The following is a 25,848-nucleotide window of genomic DNA, read 5'->3' as shown; positions in this document are numbered from 1 at the left end:
GTCATTTTTCAGTGATCGATCACTAACTCTGGAGGAATGAACCAGAAAAAGGTTAGGATCCATTTGCACTGGGCATCTGCTGTTCTGGAGATTGCAAAGGGCACCATTTCTGCCTGCTCCCTGGAGGAGCACACTTTGTGAGAGACATTCTAGCTGGCCTGGCTCACTTCGGACCTGGTGTGCTCCGGAGGCAATACTCTGGAACAGTTAAGATGCACTGGCTTTTGGGTGGGTTGAAATGGCCTTCACAGCTGGGGCTCAGGCCAAAGAGGTATCCCTGACTGCCCAGATATGTGGCACTTTTTTGCAGAAACAATTTTGTGCCCAGCTCACCAAGTGCACAGAAGTAGACGTCACTGGGGTTGGCACAATCAACCACATACCAGTTTTTCGAAGCCACCTTCAGTTGGCATTGAGCCTTCATTTGTATCAACAATGTCTGTATTAGTCAGGAGTACTATTTGTTTTATTCGTTCATGGGTTGTGGGCATCACTGGCTGGGCAAGCTTTTATTGCACCTCCCTGAGGGCATTTTAAGAGTCAGCCAATTGCTGTGGGTCTGGAGTCACATGTAGGCCAGACAGGGTCAGGATGGCATGTTCCCTTCCCTACAGGACATTCTTGAACCAAATAGGTTTTTACAACCATCGACAATGGTTTCATGGTCATCATTAGACTTTTAATTTCAGATTTTTGTTGAGTTCAGATTTCACTATCTGCCATGAACATTACCCTGGGTCTCTGGATTACTAGTCTAGTGACAATACCACTACAGTTGGTTTCTATGGAATTAATTGCATACCAGCAAAGAGTCATTGCCTTTCAGAGATGTGACAGACGAATATTACATGTAATAAATAAATGGGGCAAATAATTGTGGCTTAAGTATCTTGCCACCTGCTGTCAGACAACTCTGTCTTCATTTGCTCCAACACAGAATGTTTTGAATCATCACTTAAAATGTTTCATTTTTAACTCTGCAGATGGATTTTTTAAAAAATGTATCTTATTTCTGAAATTCAGGACAACCCGATTAATAATTTTCTCACCTTTCACCAGCTCCCTGCGGAGGGAACCTGACTGGACCCACAGGAATCATCCTATCTCCCTTTTATCCAGAGCCTTACCCTCACGGCAAGGAATGTGACTGGAAAGTGACAGTGTCACCCGACTATGTAATTTCTCTGACGTTCCAGAGGTAAGATCTGCATGAATACAAGATTATTAAAAGGGAGTTAGTTGCACAGTTACTTGATTTTGTGGAGCATTCAGGCTTCAGAAGAAACTGTGGGGATGTGGTAGCAAGCATGACTGCTCTTTGAAAGGGCTAGCTTAATGGCCTCTCTCTGTTGTCATTTTCTATGATTTTGTGATTACATTAACTGTGGAACATTACAATTCCAGTTTAATAAACACAGAGGTTAAAATATTGTAAAATTAAGCAAAGTTCACAGCATTACTCCAGCTTATAGTAGGCACTGAGCACATTCAAACCTGACTGGAATACAGGACCATTCAGTCTGAAAGACCTCTGATGCAATTTAGATCAATAGAATGAAAAGCTGGTTGTTTGTCCTGATGTGTTGGGTGACCTGGATCCGTGGAACACATACCGGCCACCAACACTTAAAATAGTACAACATTATTTTATTAAGTTAGAAACTGTTGAACATACTTTCACTGTGGGTTAACACGATGTTAGATTAAACTAAAGACCTATGCCTGTCCTAACCAGTCTATGCACTCAGCACATGATGAAGATCTGTGCTGTAAGCTCTGTCCTTCTGAGAAGCTGCACCCCGAATGAGCGGGAACTCTGATGCCCTCTGTCTATATAGTGAGTGTGCTCTAACCGGTGTTTGGCTGCAGTGTTGTGTGTGTTGATTGGTCTTGTTGTGTGTCCATCAGTGTGTGTGTCTGCACCATGATATACTGGTGTATATTATGACATGTCCGTCCAGTCAACCTCCTGCACAGCATTATGTAGTGCAGGGTGAGGGGAGTAGGGGGGATTGTTGGGGCACAATTTGATTTTGATTACCCATGAAATCAGAACGAATATGTTTGAAGTCAATGAGTTTGACATCACTCTATCACCCAGCTTCTTGAACACTGCACACTGCATAACACCATACAAAAGGCATACTTAGACGCTTGAGAAAGAATTTCTGATGTCTGTTGGATCTGTGGGCTGTGCAAAAAAAACATGTGAAGATCAAGCCATTCAAAGATTGACCTTCAAAGAATCTGAAACCAGAAATGACATCTCGGCAGATCCCCAGGTCCATTATTTGTGCCTCTCTCAATAATTTCTGCATGATGCTTTGTGTCTCAAAAATAGGCGTATGCAGCCCAGAAAGATGCCATTCAGCCCATTATGCTACTACTGGCTCTGGAAGAGCTAGCCAATTCATTCCACTGAACTGAGATTAAATGAAAAGGGTTTATGTTTTAACCACTCCATATGGCCTTGCTCAAATCTGGCTGCGAATAGATGGGAATTGTGTGTAATCAGTTTTGATTGGAAGGACCAGCTCCATGAACAGCTAAATGTCACATGAAAAACCCCTGCATTATGAGCAGTGTTAAATGAAATGCAGTTCAACAAATTTAAAAGCGTAATATTCACTTGCACTTGTTAAACCATTGCTCAGGCATGCAGAACAGCTTTTTTATTTTTAATCATTAAAGCCATTTCATGCTGGTCTTGCAACAGGCTAATTAGGAAATGGTGGAACAGAAGCCGCATTGACAGCTGGAGGGTGGCACAGTGACCTTTCCTCAGCAGGAGTTCACATCCTGGGACTGATGAAGATACCACGGACATTATCTCCTGCTGAAACCTTGCTAAAATAACTGTGTTGTGTTGATTTGAGCAGAATTACAAGACAGCAATTATTGCAGCCCCATGAGATCTGAGCAGTGTGGAATATATTAGACACTAATATCAATATTTTACCATTTTCTGCGCAAATCAATGGGAGATAAACACCAGGCTTTCAGAAATTCTTGCTCATTTATATGTTTCACATCCTGTAACACTTGGAGAACTAAATAAAATAAAATAAAATGGGCGGCAAAAAAATCTGTAATCTCTACAAGAGAAGATTTTGCTTGTAGGATTTGGAATCACTCTTTACTAATTGCTCTTTAAAATCCTGTTTGATATTTAACATTGATACCTTTTTAAAAAGCCACTTATGTGTTATACATTACACTCAATGTTAGCCTCTTGAAGAGATTTCAGTGTCTGATGCACCTAATTTTCTGACAGCAGAATTTTGAGACCAGGGAACATGTATGTCCGGATATATAAATTTTAGTTTATAATTTAAACTCATGTCACTCACACTACCTATCCTTTGGGACCATAAACTTAGGAATAAATACAAGCTCTGAAAAGTTTTTAGCAAACAGTGACATACAACAAAGTTCAATTTTTCACATCCCTGTCACTAAATATAGGCATACTGCTGGGTATGAAAAAATAGCCTTCTATACATTTACCTGTTCTTCTCTTCTGTGCTTCCCTCCTCTTGGGGCAGGCTTTCCACTGTGCTCTCTGTGCACTAACAGAGTGTGCCCAGCGTGCCTGAGACCTGTCTCTCTTTTCTTCCTTCGAAAATTTCACAAACATTAACATTGAACGTCAATGAGCGAAATGAAACAATTGTCAGTGATAACATCACTCCAGCATCAGTGTGTATCACAGAGTGGCAGGACTCTGGAACCTTGTGGGATTCTGGATTGTATCATTGATTTGATTTTGTACAATTGGCACATTCCTTCGGAGGTAAAAAATCAGACAAGATGCCGTTTCCATCCATTCTTCCAGTTCAAGGGACATCATCATTGACATACTAAATACAAGAGGTCTGGGGTTTGTTGCATTTGAATGAAAGGTGGAATGGAGGGGAATGAGGGGGAGACTGAGACTGAACACACAATCAGTGTGAAATTTTAAACAAAATAACAGAAAATAAAGCTAGGTTGACCCAAGATTATACAACAGTAATTCTGACAATTAAGGAAGACAAATGCTAACTGAAACACAGCCTCCATATGTCATGGCATTGAGGAAATAACAGGTGCGATTCTCTGCTCCGACAGCAGAGTGTCGGCGCCAGCGTCAAAACGGGAGTGTTTCACTCCGCAATTGACACCCGTTCCGGGACCCCATTCTGTGCCGTACAAGGGGGCCAGCAGGGGGGGGCGTGGCGGGAAGCGTGGGGGCGCAGCCTCAGAGCAGCGCCACGCAATCGACACGGCGTCGCGTCGCACATAAGGCGACGCGAGCGCACAGGCTGCCTATGGTGTAACATGGCGCCACGCTGAGCAGCACCCTGATTCACCGACCACGACCTGGAGACGCTTCTAGACGCCCTCGAGGAGAGGAGAGGGTGTCTGTACCCTGGACCGGGCCAGAGGGTCCCACCCAACGTGGCCTGGTGTCTGTGGAGGGAGGTGGGCGTGGCCGTCAGTTGACACCCAGGACTGGCGAGCAGTGTTGCAAAAAGCTCAACGACCTACTGAGGGCAGACAGGGTGAGTGCCCAGCAATGTGTCCATGGCACCAACCCTCCTACCCCCCACATGTGGAGCACCCACCTCCTCCCCAGGGAGACGGTACAACCACAGCCGTGACCCGCATGTCTGCCACCACCCCCCCAATGAGAAGAGCGCCCATAACCAACGAGAGCATGCCCGAACCGGAGGGGGTGAACCTGACTTGCGGCTCCTCATCGTGCATGAGCAGAGGGCACTGGACATAGCTGGTGCACCCGAGGGGACGGAGATTGCCCATGCTGAGATCGGGGATGCGCCACCAGGTGAGATCCCCCCCCTGCCTGGCCCCTTTCCGCTCAGCATCTCCCCTCAGCATTCCCCCCTCAGCACTCTCCCCTCAGCACTCTCCCCTCAGCCGTTCCCCCTCAGCACTCTCCCCTCAGCCGTTCCCCCTCAGCATTCTCTCTCAGCCGTTTCCCCTCAGTACTACCCCCTCACCCCATACCGCGACCCACAACCCCCTCCACCTGCCTGACCATGATGGTGCATTGTGTGTCGCCGGGCCACGCTGTGACCGACCTGGAGCACCTTGGAGACACCGCCCCCAGCCAGCGCCTGGGCGGCCAGCCCGCAGGGACTCTTGCAGCGATGGGGAGGGCAGCTCCAACAACAGCCCTCTTGCCCAGTCCAGTAACGACACGACGACCCAGGACACCAGCACACAGGGGACAGAGAGGCACGACACGACGACACAGGACACCAGCACACAGGGCACAGACAGACATTAAAGAACACAACACGACACCAGCACGGAGGGGACGGACATACATGACATGGCACCCGAGGGTACCCCCGACCGCAGTTCCGATGAAGACACCGAGGTTGCGTCACAGCTGTCCCCTGCACCCTCCGCCATCGCAGAGACTCTCACCTCGGTTGGCCATTTTAGTGATGGGGCTTCTGGGTGCTAATTGGTGCGCACCACACAGCCGCTCTGGTACAGCAGGTGGAGGTAGGAGCAGCCGAGGGGCCGGACAGTCGGGGGCAAGCCCGGCCTCAGCAAACATCTGCCACCCAGACGGGTCCCGGTTTCCTGGAGCTCCCCCCCACCCATAGACCCGATACAGTCAGGGACCCAAGGGCGTGAGAATGTAACCGCCGGTTTCCAGCATCTGCAGACGCAAGTGCAGGAGTACATCTGCGTCCAGGAGGAGGAAATGGTGCCGGTCATGAGTGCCACACAGGCCAACACCGCACAGATGGCGTCCGTGGTGGAGACAATGGTGGCGACGGTGTCGGGCATGGGACTGAGTTTGCAAGGCCTGGGGCTATCTGTGCATGCGTCCTCCGAGGCCCAGGACAGGGCTGCCGTTTCACAGGCAGCCATGAGTCAGGGTCAGCCGAACGTGGCAGAGGCGCTCAACAACCTGGCGCGGTCTCAGCAGGCCATCGCTGAGAGCATCAACGCCATTGCCCGGGTGATGGACGGCGTTGTGCAGAGCCAGACAGGGATGGCCAACTCCCTGAGCTCCATGGCTGCGAATGTCCAGACCCTGGTCGATACCAGCGTGGGCCTCCAGGACTGGCAGCGCCAGGTGATGGCGGTGCCCAGGTGCTGGATCCACTCCTAGCGTCCCTGGTGCATCTAGTGGGGAGCAGGCAGAACAGGGTGGCACCACGCCATCCCAATCGCCCGAGGTTCAGCCAGGCCCATCCAGGCTGGGCCGCCCCAGGATACGGCCGCCAAAGGGGACCCTAATCACAGGGCAGGGGTCACAGGAGTCCACCTCCAGTTCTGCTGTACCGTCTGGGGGAACACCGAAACGTAGTCATAGGGCCCGTCGGGCCAGAAAGGGAGACACTGATGAGTAATTTGGCACGGATGCAGGGCACAGAATAGTTAGATGGGCTAGGGCACATGTACAGAACGTCTGTTATTAAACACCTTTCACACCTATGTGAGCTGCCTCTGTACTCTGTCCGATGCGTGCGGGGGAGGGGCGGGGACTGTGTGCCAGTGTGTATGAGGGGTGTTGCGATAGAAGTTGAGCTCCGGTGAGTGTGACGTGCGGTCCCGCAACTCACCCACCACCCCCCCCCCCACGGTTCTCCCACGCCAACCCGCCCCCAGCCATATGACAGGGCCATGAGATGCTGTGTCTGGGCCGCGTGCAGGGTCCACCCAGGTGGAGGGTCTTGATGTGGCCGTGAGCCAGACATTGTCGAATGATGTATGGCTCGGAGCCCATCGCAGGGCGGGCTGTCATCATCCTCCATGTCTTGCACCAGACCCGCTTACACCATCAACCGTGTGTCCCATCCCGTTGAGCCGCAGGTGATGTGTCATGAAGGGGTGGTGATGGGTGAGGCAAGGATGATGTGGTGGTGGGGTTGGTGACGGTGGTCGGTGGTGGGGGCGGTGCCGAACTCGGCTGTCTGCGCCCATGCCAATCACTACTGACCCCCACCGTGATCGCTGAAACGTGCAGCTACCAGCGACAGCCGTGCCTGCTGGCCCAGCCGGAGGCGCTGGGCAGCCTCCTGTTGCCGTCCATCCCCCATGACCCGTGCATCTGCTTCCCCCTCGCCATCCCCCTCATCTGGAGACAAGGTCCCCTCATCCTGACCGTCTTCCTCCTCCTCCTCTTGCACATCGCCTCTCTGCTGGGCTATGTTGCGCAGGACATGGTAGACAACGACGATGCGGCCGACCCTCTCCGACGGGTGCTGGAGGCCCCCCCCCCCCGCATCTTCAGCAGCCCAAAGCACCTCACGACCACACTCCTGGTCGCTGCATGGGCATCATTGTAGCGGTTCTCCGCGTCGGTCTGTGGCCTCCGTATAGGTGTCATCAGCCACGACCGCAATGGATAGCCCCTGTCGCCCAGCAACCAGCCCTGGAGGCGGGTAGGGATGTCCCTCGAACATGGTGGGGATGAATGATTGGGACAGTATAAAGGAGTCATGCACACTGTCAGGATACCTGGCGCAGACGTGCAGGATCATCATTCTGTGGTCACAGACCACCTGCACTTTCATTGAATATATACCCTTCCTGTTCATGCACATGGCACTTTCCTCCGAGGTGGGCTGCATGGCGATGTGCACTCCATCGATCAGCCCCTGCACCATGGGTATCCGGGCAACAGCGGCGAAACCCGCTGCGCAGGCATCCTGGTGGGAGCGGTCCACAGGGAACTGAATGTACCGGTCCGCGATGTCGTACAGGGCGTCGCTGACGGCCCGGATGCACCTGTGCACCGATGGCTGGGAGATGCCAGACAGGTCCCCACTCAGTGACTGGAACGTCCATGTTGCGAAGAAGTTGAGGACGACCGTCATCTTGATGGGAGGGCTTGTCCACCCCCGGTCCCACGTGGTGCCAGGTGTGCCATCAGGTGACAGATGTGGGCGACGGTCTCCCAGTTCATCCGGAGTCTCCTCCTGCACGCCCTGTCCGGGAGGTCCTCGAAGGACATGCGGGGCCGGTACACACGTTGTCGCATCGGATGCCTCCGTGGCTGTGGCACACCCTTCTCCTCCTCTTCCTTGGTATCCTTGTGCTGTGGCTCCTGCATGCCGTGGTGCTCCTCCTGCGCCTCTCGGGCCTGTGGCCCTGTGGCCTGGGTGGCTTGCACGTGTCCCACTGCAGCCCGCTGCTCTACAACAGGCTCCGCCACCTCCTGTCACGCACCTGCTCCAGCTCCCACTGGGCCTCGTGAAGGGCAGCAGCCCCCGCCACGGCGGCCAACAACGCTGGAAGATGGCTAAACATTGTACGATCTGTAGGGGGCGGGAGTAGACAGGATTTCAGCATTGGTATACACCCCTCCACAAACAGGTGCCAAGGGCTACATGGCCGGCCCGGTTGCCAGCACGCGCCCCACCCCTGCCCCCTCGGTGCCCTGAGACCTGTCGGCCGACCCCCCTGCCAGGGCCACTGGCTGGTGGCACTGCCTACACCTGGGGCTGCCGTGTGTGCCGCCCTGGACCTACCCGCTGGTGGGTGCCGCCAGTTTGGTGAGGGGGGGGTGAGGGGGTCTGACACATGTCAGGACGGCCGGGCCGCCTGCACCGCGACAGCGACTGGGTTGGATGGACAGCCACGTGTCTGCCTTCATGGAGTCTGGCCATTGGATCCGCCGTGCCATGGCGGGCCGTGGCCTCCCGCAGCCTTTGTCACCCTCACGCTCTTTCACCACCACCACCGCCGGCAGGGGATGTGTGGGACCCCCCCATCCCCACCCTCGGATGTGTGGGCCCCCCCCAACCCCCACTCCTGGATGTGTGGGCCCCACCCACCCCCACCCCTGGATGTGTGGGCCCCACCCACCCCCACATGTGTGCCCCCCCCCACCCCCGGCAGCGGATGTGTGGGACCACCCCGCCGCCACACCCCCGGCAGCCTCCCCCACACCACCCGCAGACACGGCCGTGCCGCTCCCCATCCCGGGATCCCCACCCTCAAAGCTGTCAACCCCCCCCCCCCCCCCGCCCCCCCCCCCAGGGGCCGCTCCACGCCATCACCGCAGCGTCAGCCAGCACGACTGGTTGACGCTGTTTTATACCATGTTAGAACGGCGCCGGCGTGACATCCGGTCACGCCGGCGGGATTTCGGACCGTCCGGCCCGGAGAATCCCTGCTCCATCGGAGAATCACCGCTACGGCCGTTTTCGCCGATTCTCCGTGCGGCCGGGCGCTCATTTTTGCATGCATCGGAGAATGGCGTCCCGGCGTCGGAGCGGCGTCCGACGGCGGGGGGGTCGGAGAATTCCGCCCAATATTCCTACTGCTAATTGAGGTGCTGTAAGGTGTAGGCATTTTGGTCTCTTTGCAAAAAAAAAAATGATATGTGGACGTGGGCCATGAAGCTGACTTGGAAAGATTTTCTTTCATTATTTCTGAAAGTTATATTGAATGGTGTTCCTCTTCGCTGCTTTCAGCTTCAATGTGGAACCAGGCTACGATTTCCTTCATATTTATGATGGACCAGATTCCCTCAGTTCTCTGATCGGCAGCTATCAAGGCCCCCACGTGCCAGACAGGATAGAGAGCAGCAGCAACAACCTTTTTCTGGCCTTTCGCAGTGACGCCTCTGTCAGCATGACGGGATTTTCTCTTCAATATACAGGTAAATAATTTTCACCCAGGCATGTAGGTATAAAATGGTATAAAATATCATCATGTAGGCAACAATTAACAAGAATGTGCTGCTTGTACCAAAGCCTCAGGGAATGCTTTCACATATACTTCTGGTGTGTGCAACCATGCATCTAAATCTTTAAAAAAAAAGAATTAAAAAGAATAATAATTGAATTGTTCTGTTGCCATCTGTCGTTCTTATGATGTTGCAATGTTCCTGGCGATATGCAGTATGGTTGGCTGGTTCTTGACAGAAATATATGGGTACATTTTTAAAAATTTGTTCATGGGATATGGGCGTCGCTGGCTGGGCCAGTATTTGTTGCCCATTCCTAATTTCCCTTGAACTCAGTGGTTTGCTGGGCCATTTCATTGAATCATAGAATTCCTACAGAGGGGCATTGAAGAGTCAAACACATTTCTGTGGGTAACTTGTAGGCAAGGTTTCCTTCTCTAAAGGGCATTGGTGAACCAGATGGAGTCTGATGATAATTGACAATGGTTTCATGGTTATCATTAGACCTGGGAAACAGGGGAGGACAGGAAAGGATTGGATTGGATTGGATTGGATTTGTTTATTGTCACGTGTACCGAGGTACAGTGAAAAGTATTTTTCTGCGAGCAGCTCAACAGATCATTAAGTACATGAGAAGAAAAGGGAATAAAAGAAAATACATAATAGGGCAACACAACATATACAATGTAACTACATAAGCACTGGCATCGGATGAAGCATACAGGGTGTAGTGTTAATGAAGTCAGTCCATAAGAGGGTCATTTAGGAGTCTGGTGACAGTTGGGAAGAAGCTGTTTTTGAGTCTGTTCGTGCTTGTTCTCAGACTTCTGTATCTCCTGCCCGATGGAAGAAGTTGGAAGAGTGAGTAAGCCGGGTGGGAGGGATCTTTGATTATACTGCCCGCTTTCCCCAGGCAGCAGGAGGTGTAGATGGAGTCAATGGATGGAATCAAAACAAAGAAGGAAAGTGACACTGGCCACTGTTCAGTAACTGCTTGTAGCAGGTTACTCTGCTCCCTCTCTGCCTAAGGGATAACAGGCTGAATTTTGTCAAGAGGGTTGGAGACTCACCATTGGAGTGGTGGTATCGGCAAACAAACTGGATGGTGGCATGCCCTCAGTAGCTGCCGGCCCAATCAGAAGGCTAGCAACTTTACAGTCTCAACTGTGTTCCTGTTAGTGATGGCCAGTTCTCAGGCAGCAGTTCCAGGGGGGTGGTATGGTGGCACAATGGTTAGCACTGCTGCCTCATGGTTCAGGGACCCGGGTTCAATTCTGGACTTGGGTGACTGTCTGGAGTTGGCATGTTCTCGCCGTGTCTGCATTGGATACCTCCGGATGCTCCGGTTTCCTCCCACAGTCCAAAGATGTGCAAGTTAGGTGAATTGACCAAAATAAATTACCCCTTAACGTCCAAAAAATGAGTCGCTTAAGTGAGGTTACAGGGTCACAAGGAAAAGCCCTATAGGATCAGGGAATAGCACCTGCGCACGGCCTCCCTAATGTTCCCGATAGAGGTCTGGGGTCTAGCGGTTCCTGATATGACCGGGGGTGAGTGTGCAGAGCAAGCTTGCCAGCACAACTCACTCGTTGGCTGGCACTCTGAGAGAAGACGGGAGTGGTCCGAGGTAGGGTGCTCTTTCAGAGGATCGGTGCAGGAACAAATGGCCTCCTTCTGCACTGAGGGATTGTATGGCGCATCTCAAAGACTGGGTGCCCTCGAAGAAAGGTGATGGGGATTGGGGGGCTCCGACACCAGGCAGGCAAGGCCTGTCAAAGGGGTTGGTCAGGAGGCGTCGCTGAGTGCTGTTAGCACCATTGGCATAAGAGCATCCATTTCCACTTGGGGGGGCTCCCTCCACGAATCATGAAATTCCCATAAAGGAGGGCCATGCCACAAACCATGTCTCACATGGCAATTTCCTCACGCATTGACCAGCCCCTTAAACACAGGTAAAATCCCAATGAAGGTGGTTAGCCCTTAATTAGCCACTTATGTAGATCAGCTAACTTGCTGGTGGGCATCTGAGCTGTGGTCTCAAAGAAGAGAAGGGAAGAAACACATTGGGAAGAAGTCCATGTCTGCAGGGGGTGAAAGACCAACATTTTGACATGGTGCCTACTCCCGTGCCAAACCAATCCAATGGGCTACATGGTGGCCTCAGCATGCACTGCAGCCCCTGCCCCCCACATGTTCACTTCCCTTCCAATCCCTCCTCCCCCATCCCCACACCCACCCTGGCCATTTCCCCTGACAATCTGCCATCCGCTTTGTACCCCTAGCCCCATCGGTGCCAGGCACAGTGGGAGCCTCTGGCTCCAGCACCCATCTCTGCTGGCAGGGGTATCAGTGCCCGGCTGTACCCTACCAGAGGTACGCTCTGTGGCTACCGTCCAATGCCCTTCTGTTGGGGCTACTGTGGTTGCCCCCTTGAATGGGCCGCGTGATGCCCCGCCGGCGGGTGGCGCCCGATTTTGGGAGGGTGGGGATGTTGGAGGGGTGGAGTGGGGGTGGGGCACCCATATGCCTAGTGTCATGGTGCGTAACCACTGGTCATGATGGGCGGTGAGTGGGGTGCGCAGCAAGGTGCCTTGCTGGCCGTGGAAATGGTGGTCCGTGCCTGGACACCCCGGTTAAGTGGGGTTGATTTGGAGAAAAATGTGACAAGTCTGATTAGCAAGTTTGCGGACGACACAAAAGTTGGTGGAATTGCGGATAGCGATGAGGACTGTCAGAGGCTACAGCAGGATTTAGATTGTTTGGAGACTTGGGCGGCGAGATGGCAGATGGAGTTTAATCCAGACAAATGTGAGGTAATGCATTTTGGAAGGTCTAATACAGGTAGAACCCGCGCTGCTGGCCTTGCTCTGCATTACAAGCCAGCTGTTTAGCCCACTTAGCTAAACCAGCTCCAATGAGGGAGGTTTCCTAAAATGGCCGAAGCCATGATGTGGCTAACTGTAATGTAAATGAGTGCCAAAATAATGAGGATCCAGGGATTCTTTAGAAATACAGACATTTTAAAAAAAAGAGTACCCAATTATCTTTTTTCCCAATTAAGGGGCAATTTAGAGAGGCCAATCCACATACCCTGCACGTGGGTTGTGGGGGTGAAACCCAAGCAGACACTGGAGAATGTGAAAACTCCACACAGACAGTGACCCAGGACCGGGATTCAAACCCTGGTCTTCAGCGCTGTAGGCAGCAGTGCTAACCACTGCACCACCGTGCTGTCCCAGAAATGCAGTCAGAATTCATGATTTGAAGGGCCTTGTTGCGTGGTGGATGAAAGTACTTGCATTCAGTGTTTCTTCTTACTATACAGGGATTTAATCAAAGTATCAGTTTGCTCATGCTCTCACAAGAAACTTTGCTGAAAAGCTGTAATGATAATGTACCTTCAGATAAGCTGCATAGATATTTTCAAAAAATAGAAAACCGCCAATTTTAAAGCTTTGGGTCGAGGCAGGATGAAAATAAAGTGCAAAGGAGGGATTGATAATTGAAAAGAAGAGGGAGAGTAAGCCATGCTACAAGCTTGACTGTGATCTTATATTGATTTTTGTTTAGCTAATGTAGCTCGGTGCGCACTCAGGATTGTGCTGGAAGTGCTTCCCAAACATGGAAACAAATGTAACAGTAGGCATTTTGGTTGGGTTTTGTAAGTGCGGATAAGTTGAGTATGGTTTGTACTCTGCCTACTGTGTACAACCTAAAGAACAGCCGAAATATGTGGCTTCACACTAACAGTAAAGTTCATACATGACATTTCTCAAATGCGTGCTGGGCAGAACATCTTTTTGGATTGATGACAGTATCCTGTTAATGGAAAATACCACTTGCATAGCCACTGCATAGTAGCAGTGTGAAACACATTCAAATTTTCAGCCAGTCAGAGTTGACTTGCAAATCCTGACTTGTTTTGACTTTTTCGCCTATCGTGTTAATTGTTGTGATGTTTTGAAATTTGGCATTCTTGTATTTGTCTCATCGGGTGCAAGATGAAAAGCTTCAGCAGCATGCCTCCCTTTTCAACAAAACTTCACTTATGGCGATAGAATGGAGAAGTTGGGACTGTTCTTCTTGGTGAAGAAAAGGTTGAGAGGAGATTTGATAGAGGTATTCAGAATAGATCTGGAAAAACTGTTCACATTAATGGAAGGATTGAGAACAAGGGGCCACACAGTTTCGGTAATTGGCACAAGATGCAATACAGACAAGAGGAAAAACTACTTTACTCAGAAATTGGTTGGGATCTGGAATGCACTGCTTGAGAGTGTTGTTTTTCTATTCATTCATGGGATGTGTGTAACATTAGCTGGGCGAACATTTATTGCTCCCGTCCCTCATTGCCCATAAACTGAGTAGTTTGCAAGGCCATTTCAGAGGGCATTTAAGAGTAAACCTCATTGTTGTGGGCCTGAAGTTACATGGAGGCCAGGCCGGATAAGGATGGCAGATTTCCTTCCCTTGAAGGACCTCACTGAACCATATGGGATTTTACAACAATCGACAATGGTTTTTCATCATCATCATTAGACTTTTAATCCCATATTTCTCTTGAATTAAAATTCCACCATCTGCCATGGTGGTATTCGGACCCAAGCCCCCAATGTATTACCCTGGGTCTCTGGATTACAATTACATTTTTTAAAAAGCAAATTCTTGAAGCAGAGTTGTTTGGCGTCATACTTTATGAAATCATCTCAATATCATGATACTGCTTCCAGCGCTTATCAGTATGACCATCTCAGCACGAGGTCAAAGACCTATAAACATATAGGAGGATGTAATTTTCCTATCCACAGCACATGCTGAGAAAAGTACCCCTGTACCAATAATTTGCCCTTGGGCGATAAGTAAATTGCAGGTTGTACAGCAGAGGGTCAATTAAAGCCTGAACCTGGTATTTACTGTCCAGCTGTTTAAGGTTTCTGTTAAGAACCATCAGTTCAAAAGCAAAATACAACAGTTGTTTGAAATTTCGAACAACATAAAAAATGCTGCAACTGCTCAACAGGTCAGACAACACCTGTGAAGTGAAACAGAGTTAATGGGCAGCAATTAACTGTGATGGGGGCCCCACCCACTGGCTGGAATGTCCCTTGTCACCTCCTCTCATGACGACCTGCTGCATTATGCCCCTCAGGCACTTAAATGGCCAGCACTTGACCCTCCCAAGATCAAAGACCCCGAGGCACAGTATTGTCACCTCCTCAACCCTCCAAGAGATGGCAGCTAATCAGAGGCAGGAAGCTGTGCATTGCCAGCAGTGCTCTCCCCCCCCCCCCCTCCTCAATACAGGGTCCGTTCATCAGGAATTGAGTGCTTGACAACTTGGCACCATCCCAGGAACCTGCAAGCAAACACGACAGGACGTTTGCTTTTCAGACTACCCATATGATGACAAATGAGTATTATTTGCATACTTAAGAGGCTTGATTAATGGCAAAGTGGGAAGGCCGTCCACAAGGCTTCCTGCCCCAGACATAACCAGGCAGGGAGGTGGTGGGGTCCACATCTGGCACCCGCCTGCTTAGTTAAATGCATCAACCCACCCTTGACCTGAAGCCATTAATTTTGCCCAACATTTCAGGCCAGGAATTTATCGGAATTTATTTCCTGATGAAATAGCATCAATTTTCTCCTCTTCTTTTATTCACATTTGATTTTGCTTTTTGAGATTACTCCCCAGTATTACCTGATGGGTTGGGATGAAAGGGTGGTTCAAACAGTTGCTGCCAAGTCCTTCAGAGTGCTACCCTTAAATTGGGCACTTTGTCATTACTCCCATTGAGGCGGCTACCTCTGCTCAGTAAACCCCATCAACAGCCTGGCTTTGATTTCCAGCACAGACGTAGCATTGTGCCATGATCTTTTGGTAATCATTGCATGCTTCCTATGCAACACTTTGAAAATTAACAAATGTCAGCTGCAGAGATCAGAGTTATTTCCACAAGTAAACACAGAGAAGGTTTATTTATTTCTGAATGTGGCCTGAACTATTCTCGTACCAGTACCTGTAAACAGTCTTGGTTGGATGTATTCCTCACTTGCAATTAACAACCGTGGAAATGAGTTCACTGGAGAGCACATTGGTAGCAGATTTGCACAGATTAAAAATATGAAACACTTCAAGTCAAGTACCACTGTGCCTTTTCTGCAGCTTGGGAAGCATGGAAAAGTGCTGTTAGTATTGTATTTAATGGTAGTTGGACTGATGGAACCATTAAACACAATAATAAGAATTGCCTTTGGTACACCTCAAGAATTTTTCACAGCTCAACCGTAAAAGTTTCAATTTCCTCCTTTGCGGTGTTTATGTAAATGAATAAAATGACTCTCATGAAGGAAGTGCTCCTTATCTCTTGCATCTGCAACATACTGCTACTATGGCTTTGAATTCCTCGCCCCACTAGAGTCTGAATTCAATGCTGTTTTCTAGATGTCAAATGGGTACAATCGAGTGTTTTGGTTAGGTTCCAATTGTATTTTTAATAAATTTGCATAATTTTAATTCTGACTGACGATTGGTCATGCCACCTATGTGCACTTTATTGATAGAGGAACTTCTCCATAAGAAAGTTGTCACAAAGTACGCACATTTGTCAGTTAGTTGCCTAAACTGAAGTAAACTAGTTGGACCTATCATCTGCCTCTTGTCTCCCTGTGATCACCAACCACCCCAAACCCCGCAACTCTTAACTTCACCTGCCGTCCTGAGGCTCAAGGATGAATTTGTTCTCCCCCATTCCAGTACACCACTGGAACTGCACTCCGCTTTAGATGGTGTCCAGTTCCTACCCAGGTAACCCGATGAAGCAGCACTATCAAATTCTTTTTCTTGATGAAATCTCATAACCAGATCCTCTTTTAAACAGTTTCATCATCAGAAATCGTGCAAAGGAAGGGATCCAATTACGAGGATTCCTTTATTTCACAAATCCAGACTGAGATTAACTTCATTAACCCGAGCTGTTTTTCACTTTCTGACTGCTCTTTTTTTTTAAACATTCTTTTCTCAAAAAGGTAGGTGTGGGTACTTGACCATTGGAATTGGCTGTACGATGTTTAAATGATGCAAAATAAATATAGTTATGAATGAAAATGGCCCCTGGTGCTGCTTCAGCTGTCACATGGTTTCCTCGATTCAATTTGTGCCTCCTCTGAATTGTCATCATCACTCACAATAACAAAGAGTTCCATTTAGATAACAGGAAGAATCATTAATCTCACCCCGCAACTTCCACGGGGTGAGTGCAGAGGTGGGCAGGCATGAAAGATTACTGCCAGCGTGCTGATTTGATGTCACCATTGTGCCATGACCGATTTGACACAGGACAGGGGAAGACAGGGAGGCAATCTGCCTGATTTAGATAAGTTGTCAACTGATAGGTTAATAGGTTTCTTGCCAGCTCATCAAATTATGTGGGCCCATAACAGGGAGCATGGTTGAGAGGGGCACTCAACCATTGGCACACAGGTGCCATCTGGTGAGCAGAGGTAGCAGAGCGAGTGGACTGTACCTGTTTTGATAGTGGAGGGGGTTGAGACCCTCCAGAAATTGCGGGACCATAAGGGAGCTTGGGGGCCCAGAGGTCATTGTGAGTGAAGTTAATAATGAGCAAGGCAAGGCAACAGCTGGACACGCGATTAAGTTTTACAGATGCTGGCTCAAGTAGCGATAAGGATCAACATCCTCAGGAGCAGAGGTGAAGCCCTGTAAAGGAGGAGGCAGTGGAGAGGAACGTGCGGCAGGAAAGCAATGGAGATTCTTCCCACAGCATCGAGTGACCAATCATGGAAAAGAACTACCTGGAAATGTCAGAAAACCAATGCCACATGGGACTGCACCGATCTAGACAGATGGTTCCTGAGTTGTGCGATCTTGTACCAAAGCACCTCAACTCGCAACCACTCAAAATGCCATATCAGTAGCTGTCAAATTTCTTGACCTCTGTCTCTTCCCAAGGATTAGCAGCAGGCCTTGGTAGAGTTTCTGAAGTGGTAGAAGACCACAGAATCTCACTTATCACTGATGCCCTAATTGCAGAACCTGAGCAGGGCCTTGCAGCCGCCAAGGAAAGTGGGATTCACCTCCATTGCTGAATACTTTCAAATGTAGGGCATCTTTGAATGCGCCTGGCCTTTGCCTCCCTGATCGCCCGCCGTGGAATTCTGCTCAGCTGGCGGTCAGCAGCACCACCTAAAGCTGCAGACTGGCTGTCCGACCTCTTGGAATCTCTCCAAATGGAGAAAATCAAATTGGCCATCCGTGGGTCGGAAGAGGGCCTCCGCGAAACATGGGAGCCATTCAGCCGACTGTTCCGGGACCTGTTTGTGGCCAACACATAAATAAATAAATAACCAGGAGCCAGGGAGAAAAAGCCAGGACAAGATAGAAAGAGGAAAGTGAGGGAGGACCTGGAGACTGGGGAGTGGGGTGGGGGAAGCGGGGGGGGGGTGGGGTGGGGGGGGGGGAGTGGTGGAGCAAGGTGAGGTAACAAAACTCGGCAAGAAAGAATGGGGGGGGGGGAGGAAGCATTGAGGAAGGGGGGGGAGTAAGGTGGGAGGGGGAGCGGGGGAGGAGGGGTGAGCAAAAAAGGGAAGCCAGCAAGGGGAAGAGATAAGAGAACAAAAACAACGGAGAGAGTACAGAGGAAGACAACAGTGGCAGCAAACACAGCACGGCGAGAGAATGGAAGGAAAAACGGGAAGGAGAAACGAACAATGGACAACCTCGAGGCACCTGCACAAAAGAATGTAAAAAGCATTAGGGGGCACCACCCAGGTACCCCCTCCACCCTAGTTTGATGTTCTGTAAAAAGAGCGAGAAACTACAAGAGAGGGGAGGAAAGACGCCCTGTCCTGTTATATTTCCCAGATTCTATGGGCGGGATTCTCCCGTACCCGGCGGGGCGGGGGGGGTCCCGGCGGGACGGAGTGGCGTGAACTACTCTGGCGTCTCCACCCCAAAGGTGCGGAATCCACCGCAGCTTCAGGGGCCAGGCCCGCCCCGGAGTGGTTGGCGCCCCGCCGGCCGGCGTGGAAGGCCTTTGTTGCCGTGCCAGCCTGGGCCGAAGGGACTCCGCCGGCCGGCGCGGGTCCGTGCATGCGCGGGAGCATCAGCGGCTGCTGACGTCATCCCCACGCATGCGCAGGGAGGGTTCGCCGATGCGTCGGCCATCGCGGAGGCTTACATGGCCGGCGTGTAGGAATAGAGTGCCCCCACGGCACAGGCCCGCCCGCGAATCGGTGGGCCCTGATCGCAGGCCAGGCCACCGTGGGGGCACCCCCCAGGGCTAGATCGCCCCGCGGCCCCCCCAGGACCCCAGAGCCCACCCGCGCCGCCAGGTCCTGCCGGTAAGGGACCTAGTCCAATTTACGCCGGCGGGACCTGCATAGAACAAGCAGGACTTTGGCCCATCGTGGGTTGGAGAATTGTCGTAGGGGGGCCCGCCGACCAGCGTGACGCAATTCCCGCCCCCGCTGAATCTCCGGCGCCGGAGAATTCGGCAGCCGGCGGGGGTCGGAGAATCCCGCCCATATGTGTTTTGCTTTACGATGTATTTATCTGTATTTATAACATGTACAATGCCCAATAAAAACCATTAAAAATAAATCTTGCCCCCATTAAACCATGGGAGGAGATTTCACTCTCTAAACGCTCAGCTGGTCTGTGACCACAAGCAGAGTTTAATGTATTTGTCCGCTCACTATCCCAGCAACTTCTATGATACCTTTATCATCCAGCAGGCTGAGTACAGTGACCTTCATACCACCAGACAAACTCTGTGAATGAATTCTACGGGACAACCGATGTCCTGAGAAGTCATGGGCCGGGATTCTCCATTGCGAATTCGCCCTGCTACCGTTGCTAGCAAAGACAAAGGCCTGGATTCTCCCCTACCCGGCGGGGCGGGGGTCCCGGCGGGATGGAGTGGCGTGAACCACTCCGCCGTCGGGCCGCTCCAAAGGTGCGGATTTCTCCGCACCTTTCGGGGCCAAGCCTTCAGCTTGAGGGGCTAGGCCCGCGCCGGAGTGGTTGGCACGCGCTGACCAGCGGGAAAGGCCTTTGGCGCCACGCAAGCCGGGGCTGAAAGGACTCCGCTGATTGGCGGATGTCCGCCCATGCGCGGGAGCATCAGCGGCTGCTGACGTCATCCCCGCGCATGCGCAGGGGGGGTGCCTCTTCCGCGTCGGCCATGGCGAAGACTGTGGCTGAGGCGGAGGGAAAAGAGTGCCACCACGGCACAGTCCCGCCTGCGGATCGGTGGGCCCCGATCGCGGGCCAGGCCACCGTGGGGGCACCCCCCGGGGCCAGATCGCCCCGCGCCCCCCCCCCAGGACCCCGGAGCCCGCCCACGCCGCCTAGTCCCGCCGAGAAGAGAGGTGGCTTGATTCTCGCTGGCGGGACAGGCATTCCAGCAGCAGGACTTTGGCCCATCGCGGGCCGGAGAATTGCCGGGGGGACCCGCCGACCGCCGCACCGCAATTCCCGCCCCCGCCGAATATCCGGTGCCGGAAAATTAGGCAACCGGCCGGGGCGGGATTCACGCCAGCCCCCGGCGAAGCTCCAACCCGGCGGGGGGGGTCGGAGAATCCCGCCAAAAGAGTTTGGCATTTGCTGGTGCACATCTGTTGAGCGATCTCATTGTCCTCCTTCAAAGACCTTTGCTGACCTTCACCACTTCATCACGCTTTTCAAGTTGCGCCATTAAAGAATGGAAGCTTGCATGTTTGAAGTCATGTGTCAAGATTTACAGGATTAACAAGAGATAAAAAAAAGTGTGCATTAACAACGGAAATAAACTCCAGTGCATTACTCAGCACTCGGACTGATGCCATTGCCTCTGCTCTCAGCCATTCTACATGCTGCTGCCATTGTGGCTGCGGAAGACATGGAGGCAGCCTGCTTAATTGTCTCTGCTAATGGCTGAGATGCCCATGGAAGCGCCAGTCTGGAAGCTGCTGCATTCACGTCAATGAGCGAGCAGCCTCCGTCACAGGCCCGTGCTGGATGGATGCTCCCTCAATCACAGGGGCTAAGGAGGCTGTTGATAACTTGGACACCCCATGAGGGAAGGCCCCCACAGCCTCACTCAATGCTCCCTCAGCCCTTTGCAGGAACTCTGGATGGCTGGAGAGGACTACCAGCTGGGCCGCAGCTGGCATTAACTCCATGCATTTTGGTGCCACCAGCACCACTGACCTGACAGTGCTGCAGGCCATCGGATGTATGCTATGAATGCAATGTCAGTGCACTGATCTTGCAACTACTACAAGTGTGGCTGCATGTGGCTTTTCATGAGGCTGTGCCCTCTGTTAATGGAGAAACTTATGTGCTCAAAGCCCTGAACAATGATGGTGCAATTGAGCCTAATGGAGTCCTTCACTTTCAGTTCATGCCTTCGGGGGAACTCTGTGGGTATGCGTTTCACAATGGTGGTCTTAGTTGAGCCTTCTCGCTTGTGACTCCTGAGGCCCTGCCTCTGCATTGAGCTCTATGAGGGCACTGCCCACAGCTGCCTCTGCCTCTCTCCTGTCCACTATTGTCATGCTCATCATCCACCAGCCTTCTTCAAACAGGTACAAGGACCCATCAATGTGAGTGTCTCTGCACTGGTGGAGGGTGCGCTTGTTTGATCTGACAGTGCTGGCCCTGCTGTCTCAGGTGCTTGTGCTGCTCCTGGTGATGTGACAGTTTTCTGGTGCTCGATTTTCCAACAGCTGGCCAATGGGGTTTCCCATTGTAGGCACCCGCTCAGCGTCGGGAAATCCGCGGGCGTGACTGCGCTGCCGGTGAAACGGAGGATCCAGCCGAAGAAGTAGATCCTGAAAACCAGCCATTGACAGCAGAAGTCTTGACAGTGCTGAGTCTTTGACATGCTGTCGGATAGGGAGGAATGCATGCCACTCCCTTCATCTACATATCAGTATAGTGTTTCAATCTTTCCTTCATTAAACCCCCATTGCCCATTTCGTTCTCATGGTGCCATCCTGGTGATTTCCATCATTCGCTTTCTTCACGGCAACCACAAGAACAAGCTGGGGCACTCCTCCTCCACTGTGATACCTCTTCCTCAAATCATGTGCCTTTGCCTTCTGCAAAGACAATAGAGAACAGATAGGATAATGTTGACGTCCCCGACCAATGCCAGTGACTCATTTACACAAGTTGCATGTACCAGTGCTGCCATTTCCTTACCATTGCTAGGGTTTTGGAGATTTCTGAGGGGTCACTGATTACCCTTGCCAGGTTGCCTGTGCTGGGGATCGAGCCCGGGGTTGCCCTACCCTGATGAAGTGGGGTGAAGGTGGGCTTGGGCACCGCCTAATTGGTAGGTTGGGACATTGGAGGGGGCGGGGGGGGTCCAGATGCTGTGGTGGGGTGTTGAGAGATCAGGGCGGCAATTACAAATGGAGCCGCAATCTCTTCTTGCACTGATGAACTCAGCTCAGGAAATGAATGTCGGTCTGGCCTTGGTGGGACATTCCTTGCTGAGTCGCGTTTAATAGCAGGGTAGTTCTCAGCGCTGCAGCCTCCAAGAAACACCCCGCTGTTCACGTCCAAAACGGGACTCTTTTTTTCATTAAATCACGTTTCATATATAAACATCCATGACCTTTTTTCATTTGTTGTGATTCTCCACCACCATCTCCACCAAATCCCCACTCCCGGATTCCTAACTAACATGCAAGGAAGTCGTATTTGACAACTGGCCAAGTGAGCACCATCAACTTATAGCTCAGAATATCCAGGAAAATGTATTGTAAGAAGCAACTGTTTCATTTAAGTTCATTGTGCTATAATATCACAAATTGTCTTTAATAATGGTTGCAGAGTGGACATAACCTTTCCAGGGTTTGTCATCATTGAACTTTAATGTAATTCATTTTTGCAAAGAAATAAACAGTCAAGTAATTAACAATTTCAATGCATTTTTTTTTATTAAAGAAAACCCCAGAGAATCTTGCTTTGACCCTGGAACCATTAAGAATGGCACAAGGGTCGGAACGTACCTCAAGCTTGGATCCACAGTGACCTTTTACTGTGACAGCGGCTATGAGATTGTTGGCTATTCAACTCTGACTTGCATCATGGGAGGAGATGGGAAGCCTTCCTGGAACAAGCCTGTTCCATCCTGTTCAGGTAACTGCACCCCATGTGGAAAGGATCATCCAAATATATATGTACAAAATTCAGTTTGCAATGGCAGTAATCACCATTCTCGTGCTATGAGGAAAAATGTCAATATTTTAGCCCCCTGTTTCTTCCCCTCCACCATTCTATTTTATAAACCATTTCTGTTCTGGTTTAGCAGATGCCAACATAGCATACACCATTCGTGCCCAGGTGCTTGGGCAACTCATTTTTTCTTGATGAATCTCCACACAACCAATTCATAAAATTGGAAACTGCTGACATTCACTCTCTAATTTTTCTCACAATGATTACATCCTCATCAACTCCCTGAATGATATGGTTGGTATTGAAGCCTCATTGTAGGATTCACAGCAGTGACGTTTTAATGATTTTTTTTTTGTCTTCATCATATTTTTGGTGATCACATAAAACAGATCTTCCTGCTCGTTTTACAACCTGCCCAATTTATATTCTGTGATCTGCAAACCAGATAAGTTCTATAATGGCTGGGTGATCTGCCAGGCCAGATTTCTATCCATGCGCTGCATGAAAATATTTATGCTCTAGTGTTGTGTTTGTTTGTGTCACGGGCTATTACTGGACAAGAGAATCAGGGATGACACACATGCCTATGCGCAGTCATGCTCGACAGTATTCACTTGGCACAAAGATCATATTGTTGAAAGAGCAAGTGCCCATTCTCTTTTAGTGAACCGCAGTCATTAGGTGGAAAGCAATATTGCATCTGAAAAAGATGTCTATTAGCTGGGAATAAAAAAACATAAAAATAAGTGTTAATTGGTGGGTTTCATGAAAGAGCTAGAAAACAGTTATGAAACTGCAGCCAGTAAACATCGTAAACATCGGAAAACCAGCCCATCATATCACTCAGGAGATCATTTTGCAAAATGTTATCAGTGGCGAGCATATTTTCAGAATTTTAAAAAGATAACATTTCTAATATAATCACATCATAAATTAATAATTCATATTTGATGACTAGCGTTACTGGTAAAGCTGTCTCGATAGTGTTTTATATCCTTGCAAAGATTTATTTCTACGGGTTACCCCTTTCAGGGGCTTAAGCTTCCTCAAGATTCATTTTGGAAACTGGGCTTTGTTGTCCTTTTATGCCCCCTTTTATGCCCATGGGCGGCATGTAGCACAGTGGTTAGGACTGTTGCTTCACAGCGCCAGGGACCCGGGTTCGATTCCCGGCTTGGGTCACTGTTTGTGCGGAGTCTGCACGTTGTCTCTGTGCTTGCGTGGGTTTTCTCCGGGTGCTCCGGTTTCCTCCCACAAGTCCCAAAAGACGTGCTTGTTAGGTGAATTGGACATTCTGAATTCTCCCTCATTGTACCAGGACAGGCGCCGAAGTGTGGTGACTAGGGGACTTTCACAGTAACTTCATTGTAGTGTTAATGTAAGCCTACTTGTGACACGAATAAAGATTATTAATTATTATTAAACAGGCAACGGCAACATTCTCTATTTTCCTCAAATTATAATTTCATTTTTTTGTCTGATTTGAATTATTTGATATTTGTTTATGCTGAAGTATCTAGGGCTGGATTCTCTGTTTTTAGGACTATGTCCCCACGCCATCGTAAAATCTGTGGGGCAAATCACTGGGCGGCAGCGTGAATCCCGCCCCCGCCGGCTGCCAAATTCTCCGGCGCCGGGGATTTGGCGGGGGCAGGAATCGCGCCGGTTGGGGTGGTTGGCAGCGGCCCCCCCGGTGATTCTCCGGCCCGCGATGGGCCGAGTGGTCGCCCGTTTTCGGCCGATCCCTCCGGCGTATGTTACAACAGGTACTTACCGCCGGACCTGGCTCTGTGGGCGGCCTCCGGTGTACTCGGGTGGCGCGGGGGGATTTGACCCCGGGGGGGGTGCCCCCATGGTGGCCTGGCCCGCGATTGGAGCCCACTGATCCGCGGGCGGGCCTGTGCCATGGGGGCACTCTATTCCTCTGCGCCGGCCAGTGTAACGGTCCGCGATGGCCGGCGTGGAGATGAACCCCCCTGCACATGCACTGGAATGACGCCAGCACATGTTGGCGCTCCCGCGCATGCACCAACTCGCGTTGGCTGGCGGAGGCCCTTCGCCGCCGGTTGGCATGGCGCCAAGCCCCTTCCGTGCCGGCCTGGCGCGGCGCAAACCACTCCGGCGCCGGCCTAGCCTCTGCAGGTGCGGCGGATTCGGCACCTTCGGGCGGCCCAATGCTGGAGTGGTTCACGCCACTCCTTCGCGCTGGAGTTGCCCGCCCCGCTGGTTTCCGAAGAATCCCACCCCGACTTTCACGCCAGAAAATCTGGTGTGAAAGGGCCACATATTCCTAGCCCTGCAGGGGGCTAGCAGGGACCCGGCATAAAATTAGCAGCTTTTGCTGCAGGCACTGGTCCCTGCACTTCCAGGTCGGAGGCCGCGCATGTGCATGGCAGCGGCCTCGCCGTGCTCCATGGTGGGCTCAGACTGCGGAGCTGCACATTAAAAATAGACCCCCTGATCGGCCGCACACCCGACTCTGACCGCCCACCCAAACATTGCCCGGCCGCGTATAAGACCCCCTTGCCCTCCAATCGGCCCTCCCCCGAGCAGGGCGGCCGCGGACTGAGGCAGCCGCAACGCTAGTATCCCGATCGGCAGGACCATGAGTGATCCACGCCGTCGGGATTTCGGCCGCTTGGTGGCGAAGCGGGCCTCCAGCAATTGCCGCAAGTAGAGATTCACTCCCCCATCACCGATACACAGTAGCAACAGTGTGTACTATCTACAAGATGCACTGCAGGTACTCACCAAGGCTCCCTAAGCAGCACCTACCAAACCCAAGATTACTACCATCTAGAAGGACAAGAGCAGCAGATACCTGGGAATCCCACCACCTGGAGGTTCCCCTCCGAGTAACTCACCAGCCTTACTTAGCTATGCGGCGTGGTGTACTCTCTGAGTATGCCGCTTTTCAGGGCCCGCAGAATCGGGGAACCGGCGTCGGTCCTGATTCCGTGCGGTGAAATGGATTCTTTGCCTCGGCACCGGC

The 25,848-nt window shown here is 51.1% G+C and overlaps 1 protein-coding gene across 1 annotated transcript in view; it reads left to right on the top strand.

Moving 5' to 3' along the window:
- The window catches only part of csmd2 (CUB and Sushi multiple domains 2), a 995,459-nt gene that overhangs the window by 588,250 nt on the left and 381,361 nt on the right, over window positions 1-25,848 (top strand). Inside the window, exons 24-26 of the mRNA XM_072502405.1 lie at window positions 1,060-1,198; window positions 9,450-9,637; window positions 22,623-22,817. Coding sequence (XP_072358506.1) covers window positions 1,060-1,198; window positions 9,450-9,637; window positions 22,623-22,817 — 522 coding nt within the window. The remainder of the gene's footprint in view (window positions 1-1,059; window positions 1,199-9,449; window positions 9,638-22,622; window positions 22,818-25,848) is intronic.

The sequence above is a fragment of the Scyliorhinus torazame genome, chromosome 1 (genome assembly GCF_047496885.1).
Source record: "Scyliorhinus torazame isolate Kashiwa2021f chromosome 1, sScyTor2.1, whole genome shotgun sequence".
NCBI lineage: Eukaryota > Metazoa > Chordata > Chondrichthyes > Carcharhiniformes > Scyliorhinidae > Scyliorhinus > Scyliorhinus torazame.
The sequence above is the reverse complement of the archived record's forward strand: the minus strand, read 5'-3'. Positions and strand labels throughout refer to the sequence as shown.